This window comes from Varroa destructor, unplaced genomic scaffold (genome assembly GCF_002443255.2).
Source record: "Varroa destructor unplaced genomic scaffold, Vdes_3.0 BEIS01000005.1, whole genome shotgun sequence".
In the NCBI taxonomy this organism is placed as follows: domain Eukaryota; kingdom Metazoa; phylum Arthropoda; class Arachnida; order Mesostigmata; family Varroidae; genus Varroa; species Varroa destructor.
This window is the reverse complement of record NW_019211458.1, coordinates 26,893,434-26,909,372: the sequence shown is the minus strand read 5'-3', so window position 1 is coordinate 26,909,372 and position 15,939 is coordinate 26,893,434. Positions and strand designations below refer to the sequence as shown.

Here is a 15,939-nt window from a genome sequence, read left to right as displayed (position 1 = left end):
CCGATGATGATAGTCCGAGATGGCGAGTGAAGGTAAAACCTTCCGAAACAGTTTAGACGCTTCACTTTGTCATTTTAGTACGAATTTACAACATTTTTAATTAAGATCGTTCTACGCATTTAATTTATGGAGAGCCTTGAAAACACAGCGGAATTCGCAGAATTTGAACTTTCACAGAACCCAAAGGCTGTGCACACTGTGTGTCCAGCTCCTGTATAATCTATTATCGTGTTTAGTATATTGTATACACATTCGTCCAAGGTTATCCGTCGAATCGACTATTCGAGTGACTGGTTTTCAGCCAATGACGATCATTTTAGCCAAATTGTAACGCAAACACGAACTTTCGTCACGAAAGAGTGCGAACGCTCCGGTTCATTATAACCTCTATATGTGGATTGTGGTGTTGAAAATAGGGGAAGAAAAATTAATTCGGTTAAAATAAAAGCTCTATTATTTTATGTTATATCGAGATGGTTCACTCCGTTCTATCTAGCATTTTCTTCACTGATTCGTTGATAAACTAAACAGCCCATCCATTAACTAAAATATAGAGGTCAATAGAACATCAGTGAAATAGAATTACAACTCGTTCCATTTAGATGCTTCTACCACATTGACTAGTATGGAAGATCCATTGTAATATACAGAGGACATAGAACTTCCATTGCTTAGACGTCCTCGGTTAGTATCCAAACTACAAGGTAGCCTGTTAGTCGAAAAATGCAATAGTTGACTTATTCAATCAGTTATTGAAATCAGATCTCAGATCAGAGAAAGAACGCCTCTTTCCATTCATACATTTTAAAAATAAGAATAATTTTTTTCCAGAAGAGCATCGTTATCAGTGTCTATAAAGTGATGCCATTCGGCCTTTTCTGCCTTCGGACATTCGCACGGAACGTGGTCAAGAGTTGTCAAGCCTTCCGTTTCCTGTTGAACAGATGCATAGGTGATCACAATAACCTTTATTAATTGAGTAACCATTTCGTCCTGTCTAAATATTTGGGATAGGAAACAGCAAGACAGCCGCGCCGTAGTCGTCCACCGTAGCACGAGGCAGATATATTGTCAGTGCTGGAAATCTGGGTGCTACGTTATTTAGGCCGCTGCTTTGCATGTGAATCTATTAGCGATTTGCTATTAAGGCCATAGCAGTTCAGTCCATTACATGAGAACGGCGCCGTTTTGCCACAAACAACGACAGGAGGGCAATCGTTACGGATCGATGGTTCATGCACACGCGTAAAACTAGCTTTTTAAGAATAGCCATCGCTCGCCAGACGAAGTACGACACTTTTGCGAGCCATGGTCGTGCGATAAGAAGCATTCAGGTCAACGTACATATCTATGACTTTGCACGGCTAATAATATGTATCGGTCGGTAAACACCGTTCAACTGTGTTTGCTATATATGCAGGGGACAATTTTCTACTGACCTCGACGAGAGCCTTGTATACTCGTAGAAATCTACCTGCCTTAGAAGAGACAGCTGCCTCAAAGAAAAAAATATTATAATAGATTTTCTTATGTTCAGGATAAATTGGTGTGGAAATAAATGATATTCGTGTTTACTACTAATGATAACCACACGAAAGTTAGAGGTAAGTTGCATTTTTGCTTATGTATGCGACACTGGGAATACACCGCGCGGTTTCGTCGCAGATATAAACAGGTCTCATGATGCCGACAACTGAAATCCACTTTAGCATAGAAGAACGTTCGTTTTAACTTGAGATGATTTCTGGTTCTGTAGCAGTCCTTGAGTCAACACGCTTATCATATGGCGGGGACCGATTATAATCGACGATTAATATACGCTCACTCGCTTATATCTGAAACGTGGCCGAGATCTTATCAAAAAATTATCGCTTGTATTTACGCTGTCTATGTGCGGGTACGATCTGAAGTTACTTTCGCTAGTTTAGAAGCACTTTCTGATAAACTGCGTAAAGATTAACTGTCAACAAGAAGATGGAACACGGTAACGTTGCTTTCTTATCTGGTCGCCAATCGACAAACATCCAGCTCTATCTTGAACTACTACGTATGTGTATACCAGAGTAGGTCAAACAATTGGTCACAAGTAGGGGTAAATGAACAGCTATGACATCATAGGAGCAACTGTATGCTTCATTTGAGGCCTCTGGGAACGTCAAGGATCACACTCGAAACATACGTATAAATATACTTTTGTTCGCGGATAACTCCTAAGACGCCAAGCAAGCGATAGATATAGACGGGCTATTTTTGTCTAGCAGATAAAATTTGTCAAGTTCATTCGCCTTCGGGTCTTCTCCGTTGAGTTTCGCCTGCGGAACTTTTCTATTTCCTTTGTATCTTTTTCTGCTAATAGGTCGGAGCCTAACGCGAATAGCTTTTGCTCTAGCGCCTACCACTATTTGGCTTGTCGCCGTCTACATTCCGACAACAAGCGAGTCATGTAAAGCGTTGAAAAACTTGTTCTTTGTTCTGCATTAACTTACTTCTCTCATTCCGCGGTGTGAATATGCCCACGAGGGCATCGGGCAAATCCATCTAACGCGATTGATCCAGCTGATGAGGTTCGACATAGCAATTTGCGGTTTATTAATACAGAAGCAGTGCAACGCAAAACGCACAGTATATGTACAGTCACACTTATAATCACCACAGAAACGAAGCTGAAGGTAACAAAACTCAAATCAGGTTCTTTATAATTTCCACAAACCGAGTCAGGGCATCTCCTTCAGTTTACTAGTACCCATTCGTTGGACGTTTCACCGTGACCCACGAGGAATATGGTCTATAACACGCTTATTGTTACGGATAACAATTTTAGCCAACATTTTAGTGGTTGGCTTGGCTGACTGGCGTTGATGTCAACTCATATGACTATGGAGCACTGAAAAAGACGAGCGAGTCTGTATATATCTAGTTGTTAGAGTACAAATAATCCGTCTTTGCGCCTGTGCGTGAAGTTTACAACTGGTTTATGATACGACGCACGAGTACGAACCTCCTTTAACTAGAGATACTGTTGGGTGCTATTAAAGTTAAGATGAAAGGGCGACGGTAGTTGATCATCTAGCAGATTCATCTAGCTAGATTCGGGTGGTTATAACAATAGCTTTTTAGGATAGTGATATTTCAACTGATGCACCTGCATAGCTTACTACTTGACATGACGGCGCACCCTAGCCACCGAAGCGCAATGCAATAAACCCTTGTACACATACTAACGGAACGTCATTCAGGAAAACATTGGGAGCATCTGAGGCTGACTGAAAGGTATGCCAAGGATTGTACAACCTGAAAAAGGACTACCGACTCACTTAACTATGGAAGACTTAATTAATGCTACTTGGACGGTGCCAATGCTATCTGTCGAACTCGAGTCGCGAGAATCTGCCGCTAAAAATTCTAAGATTTTAAAACTCTATATGTTATCCTCGTTTGGTAAAAATAAAAAATCCCGTATGCTGTCAGATTAGAAATTACGAAGCAACTACTATCATACGATTCGCATTTCCATTTTCGTGGTCTCCCTAAGCCACAACCGAAATAAGTAAGTTAAAATTGCGTCTATATTACAAAAAATCGACTATTTCAAGGCCGATGTGTCTTTTTTGGTGATAATCCATCGGTATTCAAGCTGTGTGGCTGAAATGGACGTTAAAGCTGAAAACAAGCATAACTTAAAGTTAACTAGGAAAAATGTAGTCCAGCAGACATATGCTTTAACTTAACAAACATCGTCGAGCATGGGCAATTCTTCTTAGAGATAACGTAGAAATGGTTTGATGTCTTCAACCTATTCTAATAATTCATCTTAAATAATTGTTTTCAGAGAATTTTTCTTGTTTTTTTTTCAAAATGGTCGCCTGGATAGAAACGCATATTGATGTACAAAACGAGTGAATCTTCTGATTGTTTGAAACAACATCGAAGTTAATTTAATATTTCGTAGGGTAGCCTCAAGCATATGCGACGAACCACTACCCTATTAAAGATACAATCGACGTAAATATGTTCAATTGGAAAATATATTTCATAGGGTCATATTTGAGGTAAAATAAAGTAGTCATATTCTAGCAAACCTATCTGATAATTGCTGTTTATACTAGGTCTCTGTTTGCCATGTATAACGTATAGGCATATTGATTATGCCCCCCCGCTGCGCGCCCCACTATGAATCATAAGAGGCAAGTTAATATAGATAAAAAATCAAAGCAAATTACACGAGCTAAATAAGCTGTAATTGTATACCGCTGTTGTGTCCTAATTCATCGTACAAACCGTGGTCTCCTTTATACTCCGAACAAATCCTAAAAGAAAAGCTATCACGGAGTAGCTAACAAGTACTCTAAAATGTGCTTAGTTTGCTCCTATGCCGGATATGAGCTAACCTAAATTTCGGAACGATAGGCCATGCACTAAAAATATAATATTTAAACTACTGGAACTGTTATGATATTGCTTGAAAAGCTAATAGCCCCAACATGTTCCGACCCAAAAACCTTATCACTTAATCCTACGTTACAATACTCGAGCTTTGCCCATTTTATTGCACGTATTGCGCACCCACAGTAACATTATTGAGTCTACACTTTAATAGGCAGAAACTAGCATGCGAGATACGAGTATTCCAACAAGGCAGCAGCTTCTAAATAGTCAATGTACCTCATTATAAACATCCCCCTGTAAACGAGAGACTGACATGTATGTGATTTCCAACCTTGACGAAAACAAAAATCATATTAAAACGTGATCCCATGGCCATTATTATGCATAGCAAACTGGGCCAGTCAACCATGACCCAAAAAGAGTTACGCGTGATGATTATGGGTTTAAGCCCGATGGGTCGATTTTGCAATTGAGTCATCTTATGCGAACGATATTCTTATTTTATTCTTTCACTCCTCATGTTCGATTCTGTTATGAACACATATGTGCTCATACGTTTACGCACACAATTTCTTTATGGAATAAAAGTATTTTTGTATAATAGTTTCAGTGTATTTTGGAAGGATTCATGTCCTGTGCATGAGCAACTGACACCTATGTAAACCTCGAGCTGTATGATATTTCCTTGCAGCAATCGCCTTTACTCTGACGCAGGTGTTACACGTATGTCCTTGCAGGGCTCCAATTTACTCGTGAAACATTGTTTAGGCAGCAAAAAAGTAACCTGAGAAGAGGGCAAGGAACTTGAGTTTTCCTTTGTCGGCGTCTCATATCATATGCGGCACAGCTCCATCCCCTAGCGGCCTTTCATTTCGCCCCACGTCGCTAGCCGGCTTTCACGAATCTGCTATCTCTTTACCGCTGTCCATCTTTAGAACTTCCCACCATTTTCGAGAGAAGAATTGGTGCCTTTTCTCTCAGGCATTCCATTTCCTTCATCTGCCCTCACCCAGAAAGACCACGTGCTTTTCCTGTACTTTAACGCGATGCAACAGGGTACCACATAGACTACCATTTCAATTTTCGATGATGGCTTTAACAACATCAAAAAGAGGAGATTTCGTCCAGTTCCTCTCGTTTGTATGTCAGGTTCATGGAGCAATTACGACATGCTGGACCCACCCAGCGAACATGTTTCAATATTTGAATAGTCATCTTGTCAAATCAAATAGCAATGATAGGGACGCACGGTGTGATCAGAGTTAGTTCACAGCTGAACGAATGGCCTGAAAACCAAGCAATACGTTGAATATGAAAATTGTTAAACAGTTGTCTAATATGCACATAGGTTATGTAGCATTATTATCAGTACAAACATCTGTATTTGTTTGCCACTCTTCATCTTGTTGACTTAGCCTGCCGGTTCAGCTAGTTGCTGTGAATGCACTACGCGCGACCACTTTGTCAGCCTAGGGTATAGCTAACGTTCGTGGAACCGTTGTTTTTACTTCTACTGCTGCCTCTATCGCTCCCGACGGAGCTTAACAGGGGCAGAACGACGATGCTGTCGGAGTATCGGTGAGGCATAGAGAAGATATTTGCGTTTCTGTATAGCGGTATGTCCGTGTGTGTGTGTGTGCGCCCGTGTATATCTATATCCATCTTTGTTGAAGTATGAAGGGAGCCACCTGCATGTACGTACCTGCGAATAAAAAGAGGTTCAGATCATGAACTGCCTTTCTGCTGTTTTCCATTCAATGTCTCGGTCATCACCCAAGAGCAGAGGGTCCCGCAACCGCTTCGCTGTGAGCGTAAGTTTGGTGGCGAGTCGCTGCGAGGCCGCCACCGTCGTGCAGCGGCGCTGTGTTCCCTTCCTCTTACAACCTTCACCCTGTTGAGGAGTGTTTCGCAGACACGATTATAGGGCCTGGAGGAGGCCGGGGGATTACCAGGAGAGGGGTAAGGCTAATCCGTGCGGTCTGAGGGGTTTTGGGCCACAGACTTGACGTGGTCGCCCCCTTTTCCGGTTAGTGGGGAGAAGAAGGGTAGCAGAGGTGAGTCTCGCATGCGTCAATGGGCAGTTCGCGGGTTAAGCAGAGAAGGGGAATACGGCTGGCGGTAGTTGGGGCCTGGGAATCTCGGAAGTGCGGAGAAAAACAGCATGCTTCTCTAGCTCCGGTCTCAGCAGCTCCGAGAGGCCGACCATCACCACCGCTGCCGCTGCTGTCGCTGCCGCCGCCGCCGCTACTACAATCGACCGACGCTACAGCTGCAGCTGGCGGCGAACGAACAACCGCCTATACTCCTGCGTTCTCCTCTTCCCCAGTCCCGGCGCGGAGCCCCTTGGCTGCGTACACTGGTGGTAAAGGTTCCTTCCCGCTAGTTCAGTTCGCCCCTCGACGTACTGCCAGAAAGCTAACCGAGTAGACACAGAGGCCGGCCTCAAACGATACAATCTACGGCAGCAGAACCTGTCTGAGCTCAGGCTACCCCAACAATCGCTCGTGGGTGGCATGAATCACGCATCGCCATAGCCCCCTATTACAGAACATCAGTTTTAAGAGCGGCTTATTTCGTTTGAAAAATGAAAACAGTCTGATCCACGACTTCTATGCTTTACCTTCTTTTTCTGCTCAGAGCTACCACCCGACCCCGCGTGTCTTCGTCTTGCCGCCGATGCGGAATCTTCTTGTCGTTTTAGAGTTCCTTTCAAACTCGCCGCAAAGCCTACGAAACTTTACTCAAGTATATCTTTAGCAGATTGAAGTATCAATCATCGTAACAGCGGACATCAAGTCAAGTGCCTAAATTATGCTACGCTTAATTTGAACATGTAGTTTAGGAGCGAGGGGCAAAACTGAGTTGTGAGATGGCGTTCACGTCGTTATAAACAAAGCCGAAATATAGGCTTCATCGTTAAGTACCGACTGACTAATCATTAGACGGCACGGAATAGGCGGCTAGTCGTTACAGCGACCCCAAACTAAAGACAGTGCGAAGATACTATATTGGCTTCTGTTGCTATCACAACCAGAACATTTCATCTGTTGAGGATCATCGTCGTGCAAATTGGACAGCTACCCCAATCGCCCATCACCTAGGCAGCTCTACATGTGTGTTGTGAAAAGCCAAGAATATCGCCGGCCGTTTCACCGTGACGTTAACAAAACACTGGGCACAGAAGTGCCTAGAGTTTTGTCACGCTTGATCCAGCTGAACTGAAGTTGAATCCAGCTGAACAGTTGAATCGTATCTATTCACTATCGTATTTATGGAAAATAAGTCACAGTAAGCGTTAATCTAATCGGAATGTGTTTACTATCGCAAACGAGGTTCTAGTGAAAAGCTAATTAACTTCATCGGTAAGAAGCATATCGCTATATTGTGCTAAAAGTGGAACCGGTGGAACGGGTTCATCCCTGGAACTTCGATTTGCATCAATTGGCCATCCGCAATAGTTATTGTTTGGAGTAGGCAACACCGTACGTCGCGAACTTCAACATCACGCAGGGCTATGTTACAATATGTTGGCTTAATCATCGCCATTATTTTATCCTCCTGCGTTTCGGACTCTGCTAAATGTTTCTGCCTACATTTGTTACCGTTATTGTGCGACGTAAATTGTTATTACCCTCAACCAGAGCGTTACTTTCCATTAGCGCGTATTGTTACATCGTTTAACTACATTGCTAAGCCAAGTAGCAAGAGCAAGGCACAAATTGTTTAAGTTTCTAAACTACAACAGTACAGAAGCCTTTAGCCGTGGAGACTAACTTGATTGATTATATCAGTTATCACTGTCTGGTAGATGCAAAAAATCTGTTAGTCCTGTTGGTGGCCAAGGCTCAAGTCGACGCGTACCAGGATAAACCGGCCTCTTACCACCAGTCTTTTCGCAGAACTATTTCAAGTTGATGTGCAACATACGCTGTAGCAGCGATAAGGAACGGTTATTCGCTAAGCGCTAAATTCAACACTTCCTAATAAGCAGGTTCCTGCTGAAGTTCCGAGGACAACAGCTGACGCATAAAAAATCCTTAGCTACGCTTTATCACTTCAAACCTTACCTTGGTCTTGCCTGCTAACGATGACGTAAGGACTTCTCTTGGTTCCTGCAGCATCTTTTGCTGACGTCTCTGATTTTTCGACAACTTGGACCCACTGATAATATTGTGGTGTTTTTGCTATATCTATCTCGACCAGTTGGCTCCTTTAAACGATTTGTTAAGGGTTTGATGCTGAACTAGTGAAAGTACCTATACTTTACTGCGCTATTATATTATTGCAGTCGATCATTAATCGGCTTAGCAATCGTAACACGAAGTAACCGTGCTGGTGGTTCATAGCCGAACATCGTGGTTGTGCATAATGAAATCTAGCGCGAAGGTTGGTAGCTAGCTGCGCCGCCTACAACTTAGTTCCGGACTTACCCAGAACTTAATTTCTCTCAGTCGAATGAGTTGTCAATTAAAAAAAACCGACCGTCCCGTGACCGCATAAGGGGTATGTCACCTTATAGCTTTTCATTTATCTTTACTCATTGTAACTGGACCCTGGACTGGAGAAGTTCAAAATTGGGTCCGTCGTAGCGGAAACGCGCAAGTATTGCACCAGCCTTGAAAGTAGATTCGTTAATGAAACAACGGTGTAAAAGATATTTATAAAGGACACAAAAGAAAACACGAAAACGTCGGGTTTATCTGATGAGGGCCCAACAAAACAAGTCGCACAGAAGCGACACGTTAAGCCAAGCCAGCTTACTAACATAATTCAACAACTTAAAGCAGAGACTGTAGAAGACCAGACGAATGACGAAAGTCAAATGAATGGACGTTAGAAAACAGGTGGCGTAGAGCCTTTCTTTTACATATTATAGCCTGTGGGTCAGCTGTTCTTTTTTTTCCGATTTCCTGGCGGTATCCCAGATAGAAACCCGATCAAATACGTACAAATTGGCTAAAGCCGCGCCTGCTGACGAGGCATTCAACGCGGTCCCTCGGAGGCGGTAGTTGACGAAACGAGATTATTATTATGTCCTGAGAAACATCCCATACATATCCAATCAGCTAGTCCCCAGCACAGGTCCCTTTCGCAAGGTAACACAGCAGCAATGACAACAACGTCAACAACCTCTGTTGTTTCTCGCTTCTTGTTACGTGCACGGCAAATACAATAAAGCATGCATCCATCATGTTGCCAGATCTGATCGCTCCGAGAGAAAACGCAGAACCAGCAAGAGACAAAGTGGAGCCCAATCGTTTGTGTTCTCTACCATATTGGTAGCAGTAACCACAACAACGGCAAAGGAGCAAGATTACCTAATTTGTTCACATAACTATGGACACTCATTGTTAGTGTCAATGATTTGCATGGGAATTAGAGTATGTAGCCGCCATTATCATACGACCCTCAAATGACGTGATAAGATGCGCGGTTCCGGTACAGACGAAGCAAGTATCTGTGGGTTTTGGGACACTTTTGTGGGAATTATTTTCTAAAGATCCGACAATAAACCGAAACCTGTTCATATCGAAGGATCAAAGAGCAGTCGACAGAAGATTTATTCGGAAAAAAAGAGCTACTAACAAGGGAAAATAATAGCAAGAACCAAATGAAGCACAATCATAACGTGTTAAAGCACGGTATACCACTAATGTAACACGTCATGCACTACTGTATACATGTAAAGGTTATGATATAGGCCACGTCCAGTGGGGAAAATTCCACTGCTTCTGAAAGTGAGTTTAGGCTGCATCAGTTGAGCAGCAATCAGTCGGTATGAGCTCGAAGAAAAAGCTGTTGAAACTAATTGTGATATTTTACTCCATAGTGAACATTTTCGTCGGTTTCGCTCTAGTGCTATTGTCTGTGGCGTTTGTCAGCACAGGATATACATATCTACAGCCGCGAGGTAAATAGATGAAATAGCTGTTCTCTAGTTGATAGACAAGATAAAGATACTGAACAAGGTTAAAACGACGAGGCAAATCTGCCTAGCGTTCCGCTCCTGGTATCCTACTCCACACATTCCCTCGTGCCTGACTCAGTCCTTTGTGATGTCAACTAAAAAGGTGGAAAAAGCCTCTTGTATCAGTGCTTCTATCAGTTTCCGTATGAGTCAGTAGTTGGTGTTCCTCAAAAGAAAATCTTCCCTATTTCTTTTGGTACAATGAATGCCTGCGACCGCCCCCACCATTGCCTCCCGTCATTATCCTGTCTCTTTTAATATTTTCTTCTTATCAAACCATTTCTGTTACTTCAGACCCCACCAACTGCAACAGCTTAGCTTAGTTTCTATTCGGTCCTTCCTCCATCGAACGTCCGAAAAGTCACTCACCGCTACCAGCCCTTCCAGCCAAATCATCCAGATACACTGCTACACATGACGCTTTACAACCAGCCGGTGAAAACGGAAAAAACTATGGAAATGGGCAGGTTTATATGTACCTGGAGATACAGTTAGTTGTATATATGTATAAAAAGAGAGTCGAGAAATACGAGGATTTCCTGGAGCCCGTTGCCAGTGGAAGGGACGGTCGGAAGGGTGCTCCAGTCTGCCATTAGAGCTGCCAAACGGCATTCAGTGATACTCCACATGCGCCGCATGGCATCGACCATTGCTGTACTACACCAGCGTTTCGTCCGCATCATTCCGCTCAACAGCAGTCTATCTGAAGGTACGAAGTTCAGGGCCAACGGTTAAAGTTGAGTCAAAAAGAGCACTATTCTAGTGGAAAGAAGGTATGAAGAAACTGCAGAACAAAAGAAATGTATTCTCTAGGATTGTTATCGCCTTTTCAATCCGCCACTGTCTTCTATCTTTCAGCGCTCTCGGCTCTCCTATAGCTTTTTTTTTTCCATTCAATATATCTTTAGTCTTTTTCTCCCTGAAAAAGTCCTGTATCCGTACGTATACTAGAAACTATTCTATTTGAGCGCGTTGCACCCTGCAGCGCTTCTTTCATCGCTAAGTCCCTCCCTCGAATACTGTCGCACAATTTTTACACGCATAAGCACGCATGGGCACGTACCCTGCTCAAGCATGATCCCGTATTTTTCACGATATATTTTTGCTGTCCTTGTCTTCCCGATTTTTTTCAACAGTTCGCCTGCTAGGTGTCATTTAGATGACACATCCATTCATCCGATCCCGTCTCGTCCAGTTGTCTTTTTATCTGAATGCTCTGTTAAAACAATTAGATTTATCAAAGTTCTAGCTTCTAGTATCCAAATAGATAAAAAGACGCTAGAAGAATTTGTTATGTATGTATAATCTATATGTATCTTCCTATATTTCTGCTTTTCTTTTGCTTTCCTTCTTTTGCCTTTGCATTGGATATATTTTCGGCTTTGCCGTTCCTGCAGATCAAGTTTTCCCGTCCGTATTTTCTCTTTGTCTCACGTCCAATTTTCGACGATCTACGCTTTGTCAATTCGTCGATTCGTTTCTACTTCTGCCGCAATCCTCAACGGCCGTCAATTATCCCTGCCACATAACTGCCTGAATTAAACCTATTCCGATCCCGTCTTTAGAGAAGACCGCTCTACTCTATATGCTGTCATTCGGAACGACAGTGTGCGGACTTTTCTCCTCAATCGCCGGTATCCTAGGCTTTCTCGGCGCTGTCTGTCGAGTACCTTGTCTTTTGGCATTGACCGCTATGCTCCTATTGTTTCCGCTCGCTGCCAGCATCTACATATCGAACAAGGAGACGGACACGCTTCGTATGTCGGTAAGTATATATTATTAACCGGAAATAGTATTTGTGTATGTGTATTTAAGTGTTTGTTTCTAGAAAAGAGAGAAAAGAGCTCCACCGTCGACGCTTTTAAATCATCGGTATCATAACGGACCAGTCAGTCCGTTAAAATACGAGGACGACATCCATTGGGGCTATTTCTACTGCCTGCCACCAATTCGAATGAACACAGCTAGACAAATTAGACGCTCGCGTCCTCATCCGTCTATAGAAGAAGCGAGGGAAAAGTAGGAGTCTACTATCAGTCAGCTGCTAATGCTGCCGTTACTGTTCCCCCTATGAGCATTAAGACAAGGTCTCTAATGATAGGCTGTACGAATGGCCGACGTCCACTACTGATCCTCCGGTTGGATTAAACAAAACCATGAGGAGAAAACAGAATAGGTCGGAGATAGACTATAGTTGACTTGAAGACAGGAAGTCGACTCAGCAGATTTTTTTCTCATGAGAAGATAAGAGCAGTCTAAGGAGGACCCGAAAGACCTGCGCAACCCAAGCAGGGTCCTAACTTAGGTTTCTGCAGCAATTAGTTTCACTCCGCTAGTGATTCGTGGCGTTTGCTGGTGCCGTAGCAACAGCCGCTGCCGACGCCCTAAATTGCACTCGTAGATCATACCCCTGCAACGCTTGGATCGCATTTGTCCAACAAAGTCCCTTTGGGTTGTCCGTAGTCCAACTCTAATTTGAATTTGCTGTCGTTCTTACGGATCGAATTAGGTACGCGATCAAATCTCGGAGATATTTCTGGAGAACTACGGCATACAGGAACACATCACAATGACTGTAGACTTTATACAGTCGAGTCTGCGTTGCTGCGGCGTTGACGGGCCTGCCGACTGGGCCGACGCATTGTACAATACCGGCAAGTATTTCACGAAAGGTATTCGTTGGTTTGTATTGGTTTTTTAAAATCGCACATGACGGCCATGACGTAGGGTCCGCCAACAGCCATTTCTGCGCCATGAATAAAGGCAAACGACCTCTAGAACTTACATACAACTGTCAGCTAGACGTTCTAGTGCGCTAACTTCTCTACCTAGCTTTCGCAGTTGCTGTACGATATGCGACGATTCCATTAGTGTGAAAACGGATTTAATGCTACATCTACTACCGTTACAACTAGCACTACTGCTCTTAGGAAGGTTTCTGTACTACTCTTTTTCGTTCAGCTAACAAAGTCACGTTTTTCTGCGCGTGACCTGATGTATGTTACAATCCGAACGATGTGGCGCCGAACGGCCGTATCGTTCATGTCGTCCCCGGAAACAGGCCCAAGAAAAGCCGCTGTCAAGGTTTCGGCGAGTCCTAACTTGCAGAGCCCCCTCACATCATGACACGCCTTCAATATACTCTTTTCCTGTTCATAGACCCAGTTTACGCTAAAAGCATTATCGAGGAAGAAGCCGCTGGTTGTTTATTTTCCCGACTTTTGTCTTCATGTCTATCTGCTGTCGTTCTCAGTGACTGTGTCATCTAAATCACCACTTTCAGGAAACGTGTCCCGTCACGTAGAGGCAGACTATTTGATACCGAAATCGTGTTGCCGCTTCAAGAAACGTTGCACCTTTGCACGAAACATCAACATTGCCAAGAATTTCACTCCGCGAAAAGGTATCTTCAGAGAAGGCTGTGCAACCCTTATTGATGGCCACATGCAGATGGTACTCGAACAGGCGGAGATCATCCTTCTGGGCGACGCCGCAATGGACGTGTTTGGCATTTTGTGTATTTGGTTACTTTTCGTTGTGGTGCGACACGACCTCGCCAAAGAGCAAAGCGAAAGCCCCAGAACCAACGTATAGTTCATCGTATATACATATTATAATAATATATATATACATAAAAAGCACATTCCATACTCTATATGCTAACGTATACACACTGTGCACGAGAGTCTATTGAGTGACAACACGATATCGAAAAAATTATCACGATTTGTTAAGACTAAAGAACAGCCACAATATAGCAACACACATATGTATACTTACACTCCTTATACATACGCAGTAATCTGAAAATATTTACCGCAGCCTAAATATTCTTGCAGTGGCCTATAAGTTGTTTCGACGGGCCTATTTATATGTGTGCACTTACTTAGAAGTAAAATTACATCATTTACCCATGTGTACATATAGTACGCGATACGAGATTGCAACAATAAAACAGACCGTTGTAATTGCTGGAAGTGAAATCACAGTGTAATCTTGCATATCTAGCGTACGAAAATCGACAAGCCAAAGCATCATATTGTGTCTCTAAAACTAATCTAAAATCACCGCTAATTAGCTCATCATACCGAATAAAACTAGAAGACTACATAGAAACAATACTGTCATATTGTCGACAGCATAGATGGAACGAAGGGTCGAACCTATCAGTCTTAGGCCACACCTGACCAATTGCTAATGAGCAATAAAAAAGGTCCGTATGAGAATGCGGTAATGACTATGCAGCCCCCCGTAAATATACCTCACAGCTGTTTCGCCTCGGCCGCGCGCGCGCGTTCTTGCACGTTAATAATTACTAGACGATAACAACTGGGCAAATATGGCGGCGACTGCCATCGTAACTTATTACACAGTTACCGCTGACGTATTACAAGACGTCGCTATGACTATCTACTACTGCATCATTCAACTAGCGCTCCGCAAATCTCTCTTTCTCCCGCTTTTTTCGCTTTACTCCTCTTTTCTTTCTTTTGACTTTTCCTATTTCCACGTAAATATATGCGTCCTTTATTTGGCAATGACCTAGCACCCTAAGACCTCCCGTCAACCGTCAACGTCCATGAATAGGACAATCGGTAAAAACAGACAACGAAAAAGGCAAATAGCCGTAGGTCGAGAAAAGGGGCGCAAGACAAATGACTACAACATCGTGTGGGATACAGAAAAGCAAAGCAAGACAGTCCAGACCAGCGACGCTGCTCGATTAGGTTTAAGCGGGTGATGGCCAGGACAGGTCATCAGCATGCGTTCGTCGACGTTTATCACCGATCGCCGCCGCCGGCATCAATACTCAGTCCCATCTGAGCCCACTACCAAACCTCATTGATTCAGCGACCATGGTAGGACCACTGAACCGCTAAGGAAGGCACAGCGGTTTGTTTTACTGCGTGAGGACACCTCAGAGAAAGCTTAACTCTTCAGCAGGATAACTAATTAAGCTTTCCTTAACTAATCAAGCTGCCAAAGAACAGCGTCGGACGCATGGAGATCTGAAGCGGTAATTTCGATGACGCTACGAAATTGAATTTCTATCCAAGCTGATGCAGCAACCATCATCGATATTCTTGCTGAAACGTGCACATTTACGGTAACGTATCTCTAAACAGGAGTCAAACAGAAAAAAAGGCGAGCGACAAAAATGTGAATGAGCTCATTGTAGCTGATACCTTGCAATAGTTAACTGCGTAGCCTGTTGCAAAGTCGAGGCCGTGCGTAGGCCCTGTTATGCATAGGCTGAATGCAAAGCGACCGTGTAAGCCTGTGTAATTTCACAAACGTACAGAGCATGTATCTTTGGAATCTATCGCCAGCCATTGATGGCCTAAGCGCGTCCGTGTCAACGGTAGTAATAGCATCCGACGAGAAACAGCAGAAGCTTATATAGTATTTTTTATAACAACGACGGCAGCAAAAGTTTGCTAAGCGTCGTCTGTATATGAATCGATAGTGGTACTAGAAGAGCTTTTTTGTGCAGGGGGCAATAGACGGCACCAATATTACCCCGGGTTCTGAGAACCCCTCATATAAGTGGCCTGCACCGCTCGAACAAAGCCGCTTCGCGTGGG

General features: G+C 43.4%; 2 protein-coding genes across 15 annotated transcripts in view; one reads left to right on the top strand and one right to left on the bottom strand.

Annotated features, from left to right (window-relative positions):
• The window catches only part of Dpp10 (Dipeptidyl peptidase 10), a 329,746-nt gene that overhangs the window by 153,838 nt on the left and 159,969 nt on the right, over positions 1–15,939 (bottom strand). For 3 of the 10 annotated variants that reach the window (XM_022808570.2, XM_022808576.2, XM_022808578.2), the window contains exon 1: positions 2,487–2,943. The exons of the other annotated variants lie outside the window; for them this stretch is intronic. In XM_022808570.2, the coding sequence (XP_022664305.1) occupies positions 2,487–2,573 (87 nt within the window). In that variant the 5' untranslated portion in view covers positions 2,574–2,943. Of the gene's footprint in view, positions 1–2,486; positions 2,944–15,939 lie in introns of those variants that run through there. 10 annotated transcript variants of the gene reach the window in all.
• LOC111251705 (tetraspanin-36-like) lies at positions 6,456–14,337 on the top strand. Of its 5 annotated transcripts, XM_022808584.2 has the most exons (5): positions 10,159–10,297; positions 10,649–11,063; positions 11,920–12,119; positions 12,864–13,008; positions 13,638–14,337. In XM_022808584.2, exons 2-5 carry the CDS (start codon positions 10,982–10,984, stop codon positions 13,946–13,948), a joined length of 738 nt encoding a protein of 245 aa, XP_022664319.1. In that variant the 5' UTR covers positions 10,159–10,297; positions 10,649–10,981; the 3' UTR covers positions 13,949–14,337. The 5 variants fall into 5 exon arrangements, with proteins under 5 accessions (XP_022664317.1, XP_022664319.1, XP_022664320.1 ...); XM_022808582.2 differs by lacking the exon at positions 10,649–11,063 and having other exon boundaries at positions 6,456–10,297; XM_022808585.2 differs by lacking the exon at positions 10,649–11,063 and having other exon boundaries at positions 10,160–10,297; positions 11,752–12,119.